The sequence below is a fragment of the Schistocerca americana genome, chromosome 4, assembly GCF_021461395.2.
Source record: "Schistocerca americana isolate TAMUIC-IGC-003095 chromosome 4, iqSchAmer2.1, whole genome shotgun sequence".
Classification (NCBI taxonomy): domain Eukaryota; kingdom Metazoa; phylum Arthropoda; class Insecta; order Orthoptera; family Acrididae; genus Schistocerca; species Schistocerca americana.
Window position 1 is genome coordinate 816,893,203 of NC_060122.1, and position 18,619 is coordinate 816,911,821.

Consider the following 18,619-nt stretch of genomic DNA (forward strand, 5'->3'; position numbering starts at 1 on the left):
ACTCACAAGTGATTCCTTCTGCTGACTTCACGTGGTTTTTTTGTGGCCACCCTCAGCAGTGCTCGACAGTTTAACGGTAGTTGTTCCTTCACTTTTCTTCTACTCAGCCACATCGACGACAGTCATTCTGGTCAGCTTAAGAAGGGCTGAAAGATCCCAGGTGGATTTGTTAATCAGGTGACACCCGGTGACTAGTCAACATTGAGGACACTGAGCTTTCTTGAAGGACTAATCCTGCTGTTACTGCTTCTTTACTGACAACACAACACTTTCCATCTCCTTTTACACTGTCTGACTGCACGACCGGGTAACTGGATCCTTTTGATCGGGCAGTGTATATTATATTTTTTTCTTGAGGAAAAAAAAAAGATAACTTACAGTTATCTACATCACTTTTCCACTATTTTCATATTTATTTCTGTTTTGTTAGGAAGTGTCATTTTATAAAAATATTTATTTCATATACCTTAAAGACTGTTTGCATTTCCATATTTTGTTACCTACATATTTCCCAAATTTAAAGCATTCCCTGGTTTAAGAAACATGGCAAAATTACTTGATCTGTCGTTTTGATAACAACATAATAGACACAATCTTGTAACTAATTTGGTTTTATTAGTAACTGAATAAAAGAAACTTACTCATGCCTGGTGCACACATCACAATCCGAGATATGACAACCTGAGAAATCCCTTTGGCAGCTGCAATCTGTAATAAAAATTATAAAAGCTGCTTATCTGAGACATGATAATTAACAATCAGGATTCTTAATGGACATTCATTTCTTTATAGCCACTCAAACAATCAAAACTCCAGGTTTGAATATCAACAATCATAAGAAAAGGACACATTGCTGCTCACCATAAAGATGACCCTTTTGAGTTGCAGACAAGCACAACAAAAAGACTGCTACACATTATAGCTTTTGGTCAAAGCCTTCTTCAAGAAAGAAAAACACACGCATTCATCATGAGCAAGCATACCTCATGCACATTTGGCTGCTACCACTGGCAGCTCCGAGTGGAAAGCGACTGTCGTATGAATAGCAATCTTGAGTGGGGTGTGGAAGGGGAGCGATAGCAGGGTATGATGGGGGGAGAGAAGAGTGCTGTCTGGTGGGGCTATAGGGACTAGAGACTGCCAGGTGCAGTGTTTGGAGATAGGGCATGGGTGGTTGAGGGGTGGAAAGGGGGGAGGAAAAGTAGAGGAGTGAGAAGAGAGAGGAGCAGGGAAGGGTGAAGGATGGGCAGGTACATTCGCAGAGGGCAGCATGCAACGAGAGGGTAAGGGAATGTGGAAAGAGAAGAGATGGTAGGACAAGGGAATGGAAACTGTTGGGTTGAGGGTGTGGGGACAATGAGTTACCATAGACTGAGACCAGGACAATTTTGGGAGTGGAGAATGTGTTGCAAGAATAAGTCCTATCTGTGCAATTCATAAAAGGTAGTGTCAGAGGGGAGGATTCAGCTGGCCTGAGTTGTGAAATCAGTCATGCTGTGTTCAGCTGCGTGTTGTGCCACAGAGTGGTCTTCTTTGCTCTTGGTCACAGTTTGGCTGTGGACATTCATTGTGGTGGACAGTTGGTTGGTAGTCATAGCAATATAAAAAGTTGAAACTTCCTGGCAGATTAAAACTGTGTGCCCGACCGAGACTCGAACTCGGGACCTTTGCCTTTCGCGGGCAAGTGCTCTACCAACTGAGCTACTGAAGCACGACTCACGCCCGGTACTCACAGCTTTACTTCTGCCAGTACCTTGTCTCCTACCTTCCAAACTTTACAGAAGCTCTCCTGCAGGAAGGTAGGAGACGAGGTACTGGCAGAAGTAAAGCTGTGAGTACCGGGCGTGAGTCGTGCTTCTGTAGCTCAGTTGGTAGAGCACTTGCCCGCGAAAGGCAAAGGTCCCGAGTTTGAGTCTCGGTCGGGCATACAGTTTTAATCTGCCAGGAAGTTTCATATCAGTGCACACTCCGCTGCAGAGTGAAAATCTCATTCTGGAATATAAAAAGTTGTGCAATGGTTGCAGCAGAGCTGGTATACAACATGGCTGCTTTCACAGGTGGCCTGGCCTTTGATGGGTAAGATAAGCTAGTGACAGGACTGGAATAGGAAGTGCTGGGTGGGTGGACTGGACAGGTCTTGCACCTGGGTCTTCCTCAGGAATATGATCCCTGTGATATGGGGTTGGGAGTGGGCATGGCACAGGGATGGACTAGGATATTGGGAAGGTCGGGTTGGTGACAGAACACTACTTTACGAGGGACGGGAAGGATCTTGGGTAGGATGTACCTCGTTTCAGGGCATGATGATAGATAATCAAAGCCCTGATGAAGGATGTGGTTCAGTTGTTTCAGTCCGAGATGGTATTGGGTGATGAGAGGGGGGGGTGGGGGGGGGGAGCATTCTTCTGTAGCTGGCTCTTGGGGGTGGTGGAAATATTGGAGATGTGTGGGGAAATGGCACAGGATATCTGTTTGCGGACTAGGTCCAGAGGATATGACAGTCTGTGAAGGCTTGGTGAGACCTTCAGCATACCAGGAAACTGAGTTCTTATCACTGCAGAAATGCCATCCTCAAGTAGCAAGGCTGTATGAGAGGGATTTTTTGATGTGGAAGGAATGGCAGAAGTCAAAATGTAGGTACTGTTGGTGGTTGGTGGGTTCAATGTGGACAGAGGTGCGGATGAAGCTATTGGAGAGGAGATGGTCAAACGTCTAGGAAGGTAGCTCAACTGGCACATGCTGGGTTGAGGAGGACCAGATGAAGCAGATGGCAGAGAAGGTGTTGGGGTTGTGAAAGAATGAGGGCAGGATCTCTGGTCCCTGAGTCCAGGTCATGAAGATATCATCAATGCATGTAAACCAGACCAATGGTTTGAAGTTTTGGGAGACTAGGAAGGTTTCCTCTAGATGGCCCATAAACAGGCTGGCATAGGAGGGTGCCATGTGATTGCCATGGCTCTGTCATGGTTTTGTTAGTATACCTTCCCTACAAAGGAGAAGTAGTTATGTATTAAGGTAAAGTTAGTTAGGCAAGTGAGGAATGAGATAGTGGATTTGGAGTCTGAAGGATGTTGGAAATGTGGCGTTCATTCATGGCAAGACCATGGGCATGAGGGATGTTGGTGTATAGGGAAATGGCATCAACAGTGACCAGAAGGTAAACAGGGTGCAAAGGGGTGGAGAGTCAGTGAAGGAAGGGTTTGGTAGCTTTGATGTGAGAGTCTATATTACAGGTAACTGGAGTGAGGTGTTGGTCAACGAGGAAAGAAATCCTTTCAGTGGAGCCACAATAACATGCTACAACGGCATATTTAGGACTGCTAGATTTGTGGATTTTGAGGAGCAGGTAGAACGTGGGCATTGGGTGTCGCAGGGGTGAGGAGCGAAATGTCTTCCAGGGGGAGGTTCTGGGAAGAGCCCACGGCTTTAAGCAGGGATTGGAAGTTATGCTGGACTTCTGAGATGGGATCACTCTAGCAGAGTTTAGGGGTGGATAAGTGAGACAACTGGCAGAGGCCCTCCACCTGGTAGTTACTGTGGCTCACCATGACAGTGGTGGAGCCTTTGTCTGCAAGGAGGATGATTATGTCAGATCTGTTTTAAGACTATTCATAGCTGTCCTTCCCTCTGGTGTTGTGAGGAAGGAAGATGGGGATAGATGGTCAGACCAAGTTGGAGGTAAGGAATTCCTGGAAGGTGACCAGGGGGTGGTTAGGTGGAAGTGGGGGAGGATCATGGCTGGATGGTGGTATGAACTGGGAGAGCCAGAGTTTAATGTCAGAACTAGGTGGGCTTTGGCTGGAGGGATTGCTGAGAAAGAAATGTTTCCACTGCAGGGATCGAGAGAAGGAGAGTAAATCTTTGACGAGTCCATCATGGTTAAATTTGGGTGCAGGGTTTAAAGGTGAGGTCTTTGTACAGGACAGAAACTTCTGTGGTGCTGAGGATTTTTGTGGAAGGGTTAACTACAGTGTTCTGGGATTGTCTGGGCTCTAGATTTGGAGTGTTGGTGGGGAGTTTTCAAATAGGTGGCAAGATGAAAAGCTCTGTTAGTGCTATGAGTGTTTGATGAGGAGAAATACTATGGTTAGGATAGGAGTTGGATAGTGCTGCCCCAAGGGAGCAGAAGGATGTCAGAAGATTGGATTACTTTATGGAGTTGGTGTTTGGTTGGAACACTCATCCATGTACTGGAGAGCAAGGGACGCAGTTTCAGAGATGTGATATATGTAGTACAAATTGCACAGTAGCACTATCTTGCAAAGGGAGCAGAGGTTGTTCTGGGATGCTTGGGCCATGTAAATATGTTTTTGAAGTACCATGTTTGTGAGGGACAGGAACTGGTAGAATCTAGAAAGTTATTGTCAAAGTAAGGCTGGGAACAAGAAAAAGGAATTTTTATGGCCAGGTAGTTGGATGGGGAAGGATAGGGAGAAGGGGGTGGGGTGGTGGGTGTGGTTCCAGGGGTTATGCAACGTTTATGGAGCAGGATGTGTGACTGGGTTTTAGTCAGGAAAAGGGATCTATATATCCCTATGGGAGACCCAGGTACAAGACCTGCCCAGTCCACCCATGCAGCACTTCCTATTCCAGATCTGTCATAGGCTTATCTTATAGCATCAAAGACCAGGCCACCTGTTCAAGAAGCCATGTTGTATATCAGATTTGCTGCAACCATTGCACTGCTTTTTATAGTGTTCAGTTGCGGCAAGACCACGGGCATGAAGGATGTTGGTATATAGGGAAGTGGCATCAATGGTGACCAGTAGGTAATCAGTAGGTAAAGGGGTGGAGATGGTGGAGAATCAGTGAAGGAAAGGGTTTGTATCTTTCGTGTGGGAGCCTGTATTACAGGCAGCAGGATCGATGTGTTGGTCAATGAAGGACAAAATCCTTCTAGTGGGGACACAATAACAAGCTACAATGGCACGACCAGGATTGATGGGTTTGTGGATTTTGAGGAGTGAACTGGTATGACTACCAAGCACCTGTCCACCAGTATGAATGGTCATTACCAAACTGAGGCCACAAGCAAAGTAGACTACCCTGTAGCACAACATGCAACTGAACACAATATGCTTGATTTCAATGCTGCTTCACAACCCAGACCATTTGGATCCCCCCCACCACCAGCTTTTCTGAAATGCGCAGATGGGAGTTATCCTCGCAACACATTTTCCACTGCTAAGGTTCTCCTGGCCTCAACCTACAGTAACCTACTGCTGTTCTCACATCTCCCACCCAACAGTTTCCATATCCTCACCCTATCGCCTCCTCCCCTTTCACATTCCCCCACCCTCTCTTTGCATGCCACCCTCTGCCAATGTACCTGGCTCATCATTTCCCCTTCCCCACTCCTCTTCTTTCCTGCTTCCTCCTTCTCCCCCCCCCCCCCCCCCCCCACCACTCCATGCCCCCCACCCATGCTGCACCTCTCAACACTGTACCTGGCAGTCTCTAGTCCCAGCACACCCCGCCACACAGTGCTCTTCTCTTCCCCCACCCATATACTGCTGTCACTGCCCTTCCCCACCCCACTCCAGATTGCTATTCACAAGGCAGTCGCATTTTGGTCAGAGCTGCCAGTGTTAGCAGTCGTGTGTCTGCGATGTGCTTGCTTGTGTGAATGTGTGTGTTTTCTTTGCTGAAGAAGGCTTTGGCTGAAAGCTACAATTTGTAACAGTCTTTTGGTTGTGCCTTTTTGCAACTCAACGGGTCATCTTTAAGATGAGTAGCAATCTATCCTTTTCCTAATATTGTTTATCACCACTTGCACTTTTTCAGCACAGTATCTTTTAACTCTCCATTTTACACCATATTTTTTTAAATAATGTTCTATAAACTCTTTAATTTATGGGGCTTCTCATTATCATATTCTCAAAATCTTATGAGAGAAACATCAAATCATATAATTAGGTGAAATATTACAGAAAAATATCAGCAAATATCTTAACAGTGAATTGTGATTTATGTGCCTCATAACATACAATTATTAATAATATGATAGGGTACATATCAAAGATCACTAATGTAATTCACTTATATAAAATTTAAACTAATTACATGGAGCAATATTTTAAAAGTAATAATTTTTTCCTCAGAATAAATAGTTACAGTTTTGTAACAGGGTTAATGATCAATGACAGTTATCAGTTTCACCCTTCATAATTTCTTCCTCCAAATAGTAATATTTCCATACAATAGACGTAGCTTCAGGATCAGAAATGTCTTTGTTGGATCACAAATTTCTGTGTCGTTTAGTCTACTTAAGATTTTCATTCACATGTACTGAAGAGTCTGAGAACACAATTTTAGCTGATGAATAAGACATAGCTTCAGAATCAGAAATGCCTCCAACTTTTTAATATGTCGAAGGTTTTCATTCACATGTAATGGAGAATCGGAGAATATAATTTTAACTGGTAAACAAGAAGCACACAGTTATCTTTATTTATTGACTAAATAAAGGATTAAAATGGTTTATTGTGAGTAATTTTGGTTTGGTGCATAGAAAATGATTATCTTGGGGGGTATTTAAAATTTCCAGCTTCTTAAACAATGGATGATGTGATTCCCTGGGACGTGCAGCATGATTTTCTACTGTCACTACTGATTCAAGATAACTGTGGTATGCACTTTTCTGTGTGTCATGTCAGTGGCACAGGGCAATTTTTGCATTACAAATACAAATGTACATAATTTATTTCGTAGATGAAATGATCATATTGCATTATTCATTGGGAGACCACCTCTAATGTTGTTCAACCACCTGGTGCCTGTTTAGGCATTGCACATTGATGAAGATGAGATAAAATGATTAGGACAACACAAACACTCAGTTCCTGAGCAAAGAAAATCTTTGGTCCAGCCAGGAATTGAACATGGGACCCCACAATCTAGGGATGGCAGTGCTAACGACTACACCATAAGCTGCAGACTGGAAAATATACGAGGGGTACCCAAAAAAATGGAATAACATTGTTGTCGATGGGGCTCGTGTAGTACGCATTTCTGCCGATGGGTGTGTATAGCGCAATTCACTGCCAGTTAAATGTCGCCTGTGTTGCTGACCTGGCTTGTTCTGTTCATCTGCAGTGATTGTTTTTGCTAGCACTGTTTTGTTCTTGTTTCGTTTTTCATGATGGCAAGTTTAAGTGAACAATGTGCAGCTGTGAAATTCTGTTTTCAGCTTGGTAAAAATGCTGTTGAATCTGTTTTAATGTTGAAAACAGCTTACCAAGATGAGACTATGGGAAAAATTCAAGTGTACGATTGATTTACTTGATTTAAAAATGGTGACTTGTCGACTGATGACAAACGTCGTTCTGGACATCCATCAACTGCCCGAATTGATGAAAAAATTGAAAAAAATTGAAATCTTGTGCTAACATACCATCAACAGGCAATTGATCAACTATCAGGGATTATTTGGTTATGTTGGAGCTCAGTTCAGCAAATTTTAACAGAAAATTTGGGAATGAAAAGGGTTACTTCCAAGTCTGTTCCTCAGGTTCTGACTGACTATCAAAAGGAACATCAAGTTGAAACATTTTGTGCTGTGAAACAACGGCTTGAAACTGATCCAGATTTTCTGTCAAAGGTCGTTTCTGATGAGTCATGGTGCTGTGGTTACGACCAAGAAACAAAGCAACAATCAAGGCAATGGAAGACGTCACAGTCACCCAATCCAAGAATATTTCATCAAATCAAATCAAACATCAAAACAATGCTGATTTGCTTTTTTGATGCCAAGGGCATAGTTCATTCAGAGCTGGTTCCCCCAGGTCAGACCATCAATCAGACCTTTTATTTGGAAGTTTTACGAAGACCACGCAACAGTGTTCATCAAAAAAGATCTGATTTGTGGCAGACAGGAGACTGGTTCTTCCACCACGACAATGCACCTGCACACACAGCCACCTCTGTTAGACAATTTTTGGCTAAAAATAGCAGGCTTCTGCTGCCCCACGCACCTTTCCCACATCACCTGGCTCCTTGCGACTTTTTCTTATTTCCATGCACGAAAAGGGGTATGAAAGGACACCGATTTGACAATACTGAAGAAGTCAAGAAGAAATGAGGAACGAGCTGTCAGTCATTCCTAAAGATGACAACAAAAAATGTTTGAACAGTGGAAGCACCTGTGGGACAAATGTATTAGTTGTAATGGATAGTAAGCGGATAAGGTAGTTTCGTAAAGAATTTGAAAATATATAGCTTTCAAAAAATAATTCCTTCTTTTTTTTACCACTTGTACACTCTCCACTTCAAATTATTGTCTTGATTTAGTCCTAAAATGTGAAGGATCCCACTTTTGCTATGTTCTTATTTTTATGGTTTAATTTAATTTCATGGCATTGTGACTGTTGGGTCCAGCACTGTACTATATGCGCACTTCTGAAATATTTCAAGTCCACACATTTCGCTGGAACTAGGTTTCTGATCTACAGAGTTTATTAATGATGCAACCATGGACTTTTTCTGTTTCATTATTTTCCACCAGAACAAACCATTCATCCACAAACAGAGAGATGGAGAGTTGATACTGACAGGCAAATCAGTAGCAGAGATCAGGGTGAGAATAGCTACAGAGAAGTAAGCATTGAGGAACACTTTGTGGTACTGCTTCACATTATGGAAAGAAAAAAAATTAAAAACTAAAACCATTGTGTTTAAGAGCATACAGTAATTACTTTTTGCCTTCTGTTAGAAAGTTATGAAGTGAACCACTGCAATGTACCACCATTAAACCAACACTTATCCACTTTGTGGATTAGTAAGGTATGGTTTTCTGCGTCAAAGGCCTACTGGAGGCAAGGGAGATACCTAGTCCTTTTATTCTTTGCTAATGATCCAGTCAGCAAAGTATTTATGGCATCTGCAGTACTTTCTTCTTGCTGAAAATAAAATTTGTCCAAAATAATTAAATTTTATGTCTGGATAAAAGCTACTTTCTCATATGCTTTTGAAGATAGCACCTTAATTTCCCACATCCTCTTTTGATCCTTTCTTGAAGACTGGTTTGATTTCTGCATATTTTATTCTATCTAGGAAACAACCTTGTTCAAAAGTCTTATTTATTAATGCAGCTTGCAGATCAGCTATTATTTTATATACTGATTCAATTACCTTTATCGGTATCCAGTATCAATATGCAGCCTTTTTGTGTTTTAATCATAATCTAATGTTTTCTATGTCGACTGTCAAAACATTTCTGAATTTTGTGAATCACCCAAACTTTTGATCAATCCCAATCAGATTTATTTTATCTGGTAGTCTGCTACACTGACATCTGATTTCATTATATTTGTGAAAAACTCTTTGAAGCATTTTAACAACATTATGAAAAGGTTAGTTGCTACTCATCACACAGCAGAGATGTTGAGTTGCAGAAGACACAATAAAATACTTCATTGAAGTACTTTACATTTATCCCATTTTCATGCTCCATTTTATAAATTCAAGGTTACAGGCTTTAACAGCCAGTTCAGATTTAAAGATGAACTACATTCCCTTTGAATTATTTTTGTATCTTAAAATTAACCTATTGTTTGACACCTGTGTCCTGTCCTTTGGAACACTCCTAAATAACAATTAGGGCCTACCATTAAATAAAAACAATATTTCTGTTTCATTTTACTGCTTTGTTTGGATGCCTTTTCCTAGCACTAGAGATCTTTATTCTCTTAGTGATCCTTTTCAATTTGCTTGACACTTTGCTATAATAGATTTTAGATGTAAACATTCTGTTGAACACATCTACAAAACTGTACAGAAATTTATCAAAATTTGTCCTATTCAAAATATTATTATAATGCAGAAAATCATTTTTGTTTGATTTGCAACTGAACACAGTGAAATTTTCTCAATTGAAGTTACTTTTCACACTTTTTTTTAAACTGAGGCTTCTCTATTTGTCCTGACAGTTTAATAAACACTGCTGAATGGTCAGAAATTTCTAAGGCTATATGTAATCCATATCGACCAACACAAAATTTGTTAAAAAATTGTCACTATGTTGCTGATTGAGCATCATCTCTGGTGGCTTCTGACAACTATAACCTGAATTCATTTTAAAAAAAATCAATGAATTTTAGTGTCTTACTGCTTCCACTAAGTACAGGGTTATAAATACGAAATCAATAGGTCTGTGGCGTAGAGCGTCATAAAAATCGATATTTGTTCTGTGCGTAAGTGTGCTATCTTTGAGGAGAGGGCTTTGGAGAGCATGTTGGACGCTAATGGCAGTTAGCCTCCGGACTTGTATCCGTGTAGATGCTAAGTGTGAATAAATCTGTATATGAGAGAATTCTAGTTGTTTACCTACAACTATACCATATTCCCTCACTGGTGACCCCGTTTTTGTGTAATACGCGTCCGAGTTACCGCCTGAAGGTTATTTATGCGTCTACCGCGTCGGGTTTCTCCGCGATCGCGAGGGCCTTTGTTCAGCTCCAGACAATGGCCTTTCAGCATTCACCGCCGCCCGGATTCCAGCAACATCTCTCCAGCACTCCTGCCGTCGTAGTGGACATGCCGCAAGAATCTTCGGAATCCTTCAGCCAGAACATGCAGTGGAATTCATCGAGTGCCGCCAGTTTCTTCCAACCGCCAATGGTCGTGGACTCTGGCTTTGTTAGCCTGGACCTTCCCACGTGTTCTCCACAGAGTGTTGGTCGGAACATTTCTACTCCTGTGTCGAACACACAATTCAATACAGTTCGTGGCGTCGAGCGAGGTTTTGCTACTTTGGAAAATCCAGTAGTAAATTCAAACTCGAATCAGTTCCCGCCACGTGTGTATCCTTCCGTGCCGGCTAGTCAACAAGTGTTCAATGCTCACCAAAGAGCAAATATCACACCGAGTGTGCATCCTAGTGGACGTGTGTAGGATCCTTGTGTTGCTTCTAATCAGGTCAACAATTCTGTGCTGGATAGTAATTACTCCGACATCTACAACTAGCCCCACCACTCACAGTCGAGTGAATACTGTGTGCATAACGGACATTCACCGGCGTACTTAAGCACTTGTGGCTTCTCTCCGAGCTACCACGTCAATGAGAATGCACATTTTGACTACGATCCTCACACCATTCGAGCGTCCGTCGCTTCTCAGCCGCCCCCCCGGCGTCAAGTGAATTTCGCGATTCCCACATTACGGGACGCCAATAATCCGGACTCGCAATCTTCTGCATGCTCTACTTCCGTCTGAAGTAATAGGCGCACCTCCGCAGTGACTACAGTGCCGAATCTGCCGAAATTACCAGACTTCAAACCCGCTCACCCGGAGTTCTGGTTTAACCTGGTTGAGCAAACATTCAATGTCTGTGCTTTGGACGACAACGCACGGTTCGCCTGCCTCATGAACCATCTTCACGACCACGTCGATTTAATTTATGAAACAAACAATACTGGAGCGCGTCTCTAAAACTAGGAGAGAAAATGTGCGACAGCTCAACTACGAAGAGCGTCTCGGCGACAGGTCTCCGTCCCAGCTGTGGCGGTGCATCCGTCTTCTCGTCGATGAGCAAGTTAAGCCTGATGACACGCTCGCAGAAATCTGGACTGAAAAGCTGCCTTTGCCTGTCCAGACTGCAATCTCTGCGTATGAAGATAGGCCAGTAAATGAACGCTTACGCGCCGCCAACAGAGCATACTCCGCCAGGCAACGTGAGCTCCGTGCACTGCATTCTGGACATGACCGCACTAAGACGCTTTCTGACGCCACGCCCTTGTCTGGTGCTGCTGATAACAAGTTTTTTAAACTAGCTGCCCTGCCTGCACCTTCAACTCCTCGCAACGACAGTGCATCGGCCTCTGTGGAAGACTCTGGGGCACATACTCCGTCACCTAGCAACTACCCACAAGGGCACAGGCCCGTCCAACCTTACTGTTTCTTCCACGCGAGATTCGGGGAGCAAGCTCATAAATGCCAGTCACCGTGTTCTTACCCAAACTCCAACTGCAGGTAGGCTACGGTGCCACCTCCTGTGATGTAAACAACGGGCACCATCCCACGTTGCACTTCGTTTCGGACAATAACAGTAAGTGGGGTTGAGTCTATGTTTGCGATTTACGATCAGGTGTATGTTTTCTGGTAGACACTGGCGCAGACATCTCTTTGCTGCTGGTTTGCCTAGCAACCAATAAAGTGCAACCACACAAAACAGTATTTCGTGCAGTGAACTTGTTTACCCTACAGTGTTCGGGTTCCACTTTGTATACAGTGAAACTTTCGCCCGAGTGCAAGCTGGAGTGGACGTTTCTAGTGTCAACAATTGAAGAACCTATTCTTGGAATTGATTTCCTCAAGCACTATCAGTTGTCACTAGATTTTGTGCAAAATACTGTGTTTTACCCCTCCCTTAACAAACATATTCCTTTCGCTTCGCCGAGTGACAGTTCAGCTAACACCAAACATGTGTGCTGTGCTAAGAAGTGTGTAAACCTATCCTTGGAGCTGCAATCTTGGACAAACAAGTGGGTAGTGGAGTGCGCCAAGTCTTCTAAGTTGCGGATGGAACGTATGGAAATGCTGCTGCATCTCCGCGACATACACCACGAGTTGGCCTCCACACAACAACGCCTCGCGGCACTACAAGCAGACGACTCGTCGGCTACAGACAAGGTCAGTCCATGCCAATCTGGTGTTCCCGTGCCCGCGCACGTTAACAACAATGTTGTGAACTCTGTAAACTGTGTCAGCACCCCCTTTTTTAATGATAGGGTATGCCCGAGTGCTCATGCTCCTTGCGTTCCGAATGGAAAATTAACTTGCCAAGCTTGTGGCAATGAACTACGGCCATCTGCTGTCCGGCCACGCCCACTCGTGCCTTCAGCGCTCGTAGCGGCACGGCCCGCTACCAAGAACCAGTGTACCAACCTCGCCCATGTTAACACGTGTGCGGCCTTTACGCAGCCTACGAGTGGGTGGCACACCTGTACTTCCGTGCCCTCAGCGCCACAGCTTGGCCCGTCCGCCACTGCCTGCTCCGCTTCACGGACATCTGACTATCATGCCGCGCCACGTATTGCAGTAGTCACTAACAGCACAGTTCATCGGTTATGTCTAACCGATGGGCTGCCCATATCGCAACGTCCACGCCGCCTCAAGCCGGAATTTATGAAAATTGCAAAAGAACAATTGGACGATCTGTTACAAAAGGGAATAATTGAACCATCTTCCGGTTGCTGGGCTAGTCCTATCCTGTTTGACCAAAAGAAAGACGGTACTTGGCGTATGGTCGGAGACTATAGGCGTTTAAATGCCCGCACCATCATTAATAAATATCCGGTCCCACACATTGCAGACTTCAATCATGCGCTCGCAGGTGCAAAGTACTTCTCTGTTTTGGACTGTAAGCACGCATTTCATCAGATTCCTATGGCTCCGGAGGACATTGAAAAGACTGCCATAACCACTCCCTTCGGGCTGTTCCAATACAAATTTATGCCGTTTGGGTTGAAAAATGCACCCCAAACGTGGCAGCATTTCATCAATCAAACTTTATCCCATCTAGACTTTTGTTTCATATATATGGACGACATATTGGTTTTTGCTTCTACTTTAGAACAGAGTGAGGAGTGTGTTCAAGTCGTGACAGATATTTTAGCAGCTGCTGGTATTGAACTAAACGTTGTGTCATCGGACGGTCTGACACCACCACAGGACAAGATCAAGCCTGTTCTCGAGATGCTACGCCGTCAAACCTACAGGGAATTACGCAGGTTCAACGGAACAGTTAATTATTACCGGAAACATTTGCCAGCCGCTTCTGCGGTGCAGGCTCCTCTCACAGATGCTCTCGCTGGCCCACAAACTTCTGGCGCCCGCCAGGTACCATGGACACCACACATGGACAAGGCATTTAATGAACTCAAACAGCTGTTGGCCTCCGCTGTCACTATTGCTCACCCACGCGCGGACGCCACAATGTTTATCACTACTAACGCTAGTGACAATGCTATCGGCGCAGTACTGAGTCAGACATACAATGATGTTACGACCCCCCTGCAGTTTTTCTCAAAAAAGCTAAACAACGTGCAGAAGAAATACTCAGCATTCGACAGAGAACTACTTGCAGTTTACGAGGTCATAAGACACTTCAGAACTGATGTTGAGGGACGAGATTTCTATGTGCTCACTGATCACAAGCCGTTGGTTCCTGCCATAAAAAATCCTGCGGCTGATTCGCCCCCACGACGCTTTCATCACATCGATTACATCTTGCAATTTACAAATGACATTCGCTACATCCGAGGAGTGGACAATGTGGTCGCTGATTTTCTCTCGCGTGTTGGTGCTGTCACAACCTTAATTGACTTAACGGACCTACCTCGGTTGCAATCGGCAGAGCCCGATACCATGCAGTTAATTTCAGACCACAGCTCCTCTCTCCAAGCGGTACGCTCTACTTTCCCTGGCATATCTGACTTAGTGTGGTGTGATGAATCGACTGGTACGTTGCGGCCATTCATTCCTAAGCCCCTTCAACGCCAGGTCTTTGACAAACTACACACATTAGCACACCCCGGTGTCAAAGCCTCCACCCGTCTGGTAGCTGAACGGTTTGTCTGGAGAAACATGCGCCGTGACTGTCAGTCTTGGGCAACGGCATGCATGGTGTGTCAACAGAACAAAGTTTCCAGGCACACTTCTCCACCCCTTGGCTGTTTTGCCCAACCTCCAGGCCGGTTTCACCATGTTCATGTCGACCTCGTAGGCCCTTTGCCCCCCTCCGAGGGTTTCCGTTACTTGTTTACAGCTATTGACAGGATGACTCGGTGGGCTGAGGCTGTGCCTATTCCGAACATTACCTCTGAGACAGTAAGTCTAGCATTCTTAGATTCGTGGATCTCTAGATTTGGCTCACCTGTTTACCTCACCACTGACCAGGGGCGACAATTCGAGTCTTCAGTTTTCTCTGACTTATGTAAAATGTGTGGTATTGTCAAAATTCATACTTCTGCATACCACCCCCAAAGCAATGGGCTTGTCGAGTGATGGCATCGCACCCTGAAGTCTGCCCTGCGTTGCCATGACTCACTATGGACAGAGGCACTGCCCTTCGTGCTTCTTGGCCTTCGTGCGACTTTCAAGGAAGACCTCAAGGGGTCTGTAGCCGAGTTTGTATATGGCCAACCTCTGGTTTTGCCTGGAGAATTAGTCACTCCGACCCCACTTCCACGGCCCTCTGAACTCCCTTCACTTCTCGAGCGGGTGCGCTTGCACTGCAGCAAAATTCAGCCGCCACCTCCGGCTGCTCATACACCTCCGCGCGTGTACGTACCGCGCACGCTAGACTCTTGTGAGTACGTGTTTCTCAGAGACGACTCAGTCAAAGCCCCGTTTCAGCCGCCCTACACAGGTCCTTACAAGGTCGTCAAACGCTCTGAGAATAACATGGATCTCCTCATAAAAGACTCTGTAACCATGGTCTCACTCAACCGAGTGAAACCAGCTTTCATTGAGCCTCAGGTGAACCTCCCTGATTCTGCCCCTATTTCTCCCACTCCTGCTTCAAGCGGCCATCCATCTTCCCACACCATGCATTTGGGTATTGATTTTCCACAGCGTGTTTCTCTGCCGAGCACTGCTCCTTCTCCGCGTTCATCTAATTCGAGTGGCCAATCTTTTTGGGGCTTCACTCCTCACAGCCCTCGCAGTCAAACTGCCAACCACTCGGATTCTACCATTATGTTACCATGTTCGTGTGACAGCTCTTTGTCACGCCGTTCAACCCACACTGGCTCCTCATTGCCTTCGGTCACGCTCCCTCATCTGTCAGCTGATCGCCCGAGGTTGTCTCCTGCACAGTCTAGTGCACCTGCCACCCCCCTCTTAGCAGATGCTTCCCCCTGCCATGGCTTTCCCACACCTCCCTGCCTCCCTACCATTGCTCGTACAGGTGCCATCCAAGAATTCACAACACATGTGCACCCTGATGACATACATAAATTATCTGTGGTCGTAGATGGCGATACAGTGTGTGTGGTACTCGCGTGTGACAATATTGAGGGAGGAAGTGCAGAATCTCGTGTGGTGCGCCGCTTTAAATTGAGCAGAAGTGCTGCGTGTGGCAATTTGCGTGCCTTTGTTAGGCCTTCTGGCAAGGTGATTCTCCGCCTGCCGGCTGACAAAGTGCTACACCTTCACTCCAGGACGGGACGTAGTCTTCAGCCGCCGGCGTCGCTTGCTGACTTCACCGTCGATGTACCGGGCTTCACCCCCCGGTCTCCTACCAGTCGACCGCTTCCGCCTGACGCAGAAGAACTGTGCATTACCTTCCTAACTTCTCACCCCCCCCCCCCCCCCATTCGCAGGGACGTACTCCATACTGCGCGTGGGGGGGGGGGGGGGGGCTATGTGGCGTAGAGCGCCATAAAAATCGATATTTGTTCTGTGCGTAAGTGTGCTATCTTTGAGGAGAGGGCTTTGGAGAGCATGTTGGACGCTAACGGCAGTTAGCCTCTGGACTTGTATCTGTGTAGACGCTAAGTGTGAATAAATCTGTATATGAGAGAATTCTAGTTGTTTACCTACAACTATACCATATTCCCTCAGGTCTAATAGTCAATGATAAAATAGGAATGTGAGTAAGATACACATTATTGTAGTCACAACAGGCAAGAAGCCAACACCCACCACTGTAGTAAAAATTTCTATGCCAACTGACTCTGCAGATGATTAAGAGATTGAGAGAATGTATGATGCGATAAAAGAAATCATTCAGGCAGGTAAGCAAGGAGAATGAAATCGTGACAGGAGACTGGAAGTCAATAGTAGGTAAAGGAAGAGAAGGAAAAGTAGTAGGTGAATATGGACTGGAGGAAAGGAATGATATAGGAAGCTGCCTAGTAAATTCTGCACAGAGCATAACTTAATCACCGCTAACACTTGGCTTAAGAATCATGAAAGAAGGTTGTATACTTGGAAAGATATGGAGATGCTGAAAGGTTACAGATAGATTATATAATGGTAAGACACAAGATTTTGGACCCACATTGTAAACTGCAAGACAAATAGTTGCTTTGATTATAATTTATTGGTTATGAGCTGTACTGGCATTGAATTTAATGGAAAAAAGGAGAAAATATAAAAATGAAGCAAGCAAAAGAGAATACAGATGTCTAAAAAATGAGAATGGCCAAAAGCGTGAAATGGAAAAGCAGGGTAGCTACATAAGCATTTTAAGGCTGTAGTATCATGAATGACTACAGGAAAGATGACTGTAGCCTACATGAAAATTAAAAACTTTTGGAGAAAAGAAAAGCAGTTATATGAACATTAAGAGCTCAGATAAGAAGCCCCTGCTAAGCAAAGAAGGAAATGTTTGAAAGGGTCTATATAAGGAAAATAAACTTGAAGACAATATTATAAAACCTGAAGTGCATGTAGGTGAAGATGATAAGAATTTGACAAAGTACTTAAATACCTTAGTCAAAACAAGGTCCCTGGATTAGATGACTTTCCTTCTGAATCTTCAGTCTCAAACACGACAGATGTTGAGACATGTGAACAATGACAAACCATCACTTTAATATGGCATGGTTGCAAAGTACACCCATAAATTATTTACAAAAGATCAGAAAAGCTTTATCAATTCTCAGAAGATCATTTTGCTTTTCAGAGACATGCAGTAGTATGTGAGGCAATTTATTGATTATGAACTGCAGATTAAAACTGAAGAAACTACAAAAAGGTAGGAAATTATGGAGATATGATCTGGATAAGTTAAAAGAACAAGAGGTTGTTGAGAGTTGAGAGGGAGGATTAGGCAACAATTGACTGAAACAGAGAAAAGGAATACAGTAGAAGATGCACGAGTAGCTTTGAGAAATAAAGTAGTGAAGGCAGCAAAGGATCAAATAGGTAAAGGATAAGGCCGAGTAGAAATCCTTGAATATCACAGGAGATACTTAACTTAACTGGCGAAAGGAGAACGTAAAAATGCAGCAAATGATGGAGGCGAAAGAGACTGAAAACGTCTAAAAAACGAAAATTACAGGAAAAGCAAAATGGCTAAGCAGGAATGGCTAAGAGGACAAATCTAAGGATACAGAAGCATATTTTACTAGGGGAAAGATAGGAAAATTAAAGAGGTCTTTGGATAAAAAAGAAGAAGCAGCTGTATGATTATCAAGAGCTCAGATGAAAACCCAGTAGTAAGTAACAAAAGGATATTTGGAAGAAATATATGCAGGGGCTATCAAGGGAAATGAGCTTGAAGGCGACATTATATAAAAGGAAGAGGAAACAGGTGAAGACAAAATGGAAGATATGGAACTGCAAGGAAAGACGTAAGTCAAAACAAGATCCCTGAACTAGACGACATTCTCTCAGAACAACTGATATCCTTGGAAGAGCCAGCCATGACAAAACTATTCCACCTAGTGTGCAGGATATATGAGACAGTGGAATTATCCTCGGGCAACAAGAAGAATGTATGGTCCCAATTCCAAAGAAAGCAGGTGCTGACACATGTGAATATTATTGAACTATAAGCTTAGTAAGTGATGCTTGCAAAATATTGACCCAAATTATTTACAGAACAATGGAAAAACTGGTGGAAGCCAACTTTGGAGAAGATCAGTTTGGTTCCGGAGTAATGTAAGAACGT

The 18,619-nt window shown here is 44.1% G+C and overlaps 1 protein-coding gene across 1 annotated transcript in view; it reads right to left on the bottom strand.

Annotated features, from left to right (window-relative positions):
- LOC124612363 (sideroflexin-2) overlaps window positions 1-18,619 on the bottom strand; it is a 157,675-nt gene that overhangs the window by 23,414 nt on the left and 115,642 nt on the right. Inside the window, exon 6 of the mRNA XM_047140520.1 lies at window positions 642-708. Coding sequence (XP_046996476.1) covers window positions 642-708 — 67 coding nt within the window. The remainder of the gene's footprint in view (window positions 1-641; window positions 709-18,619) is intronic.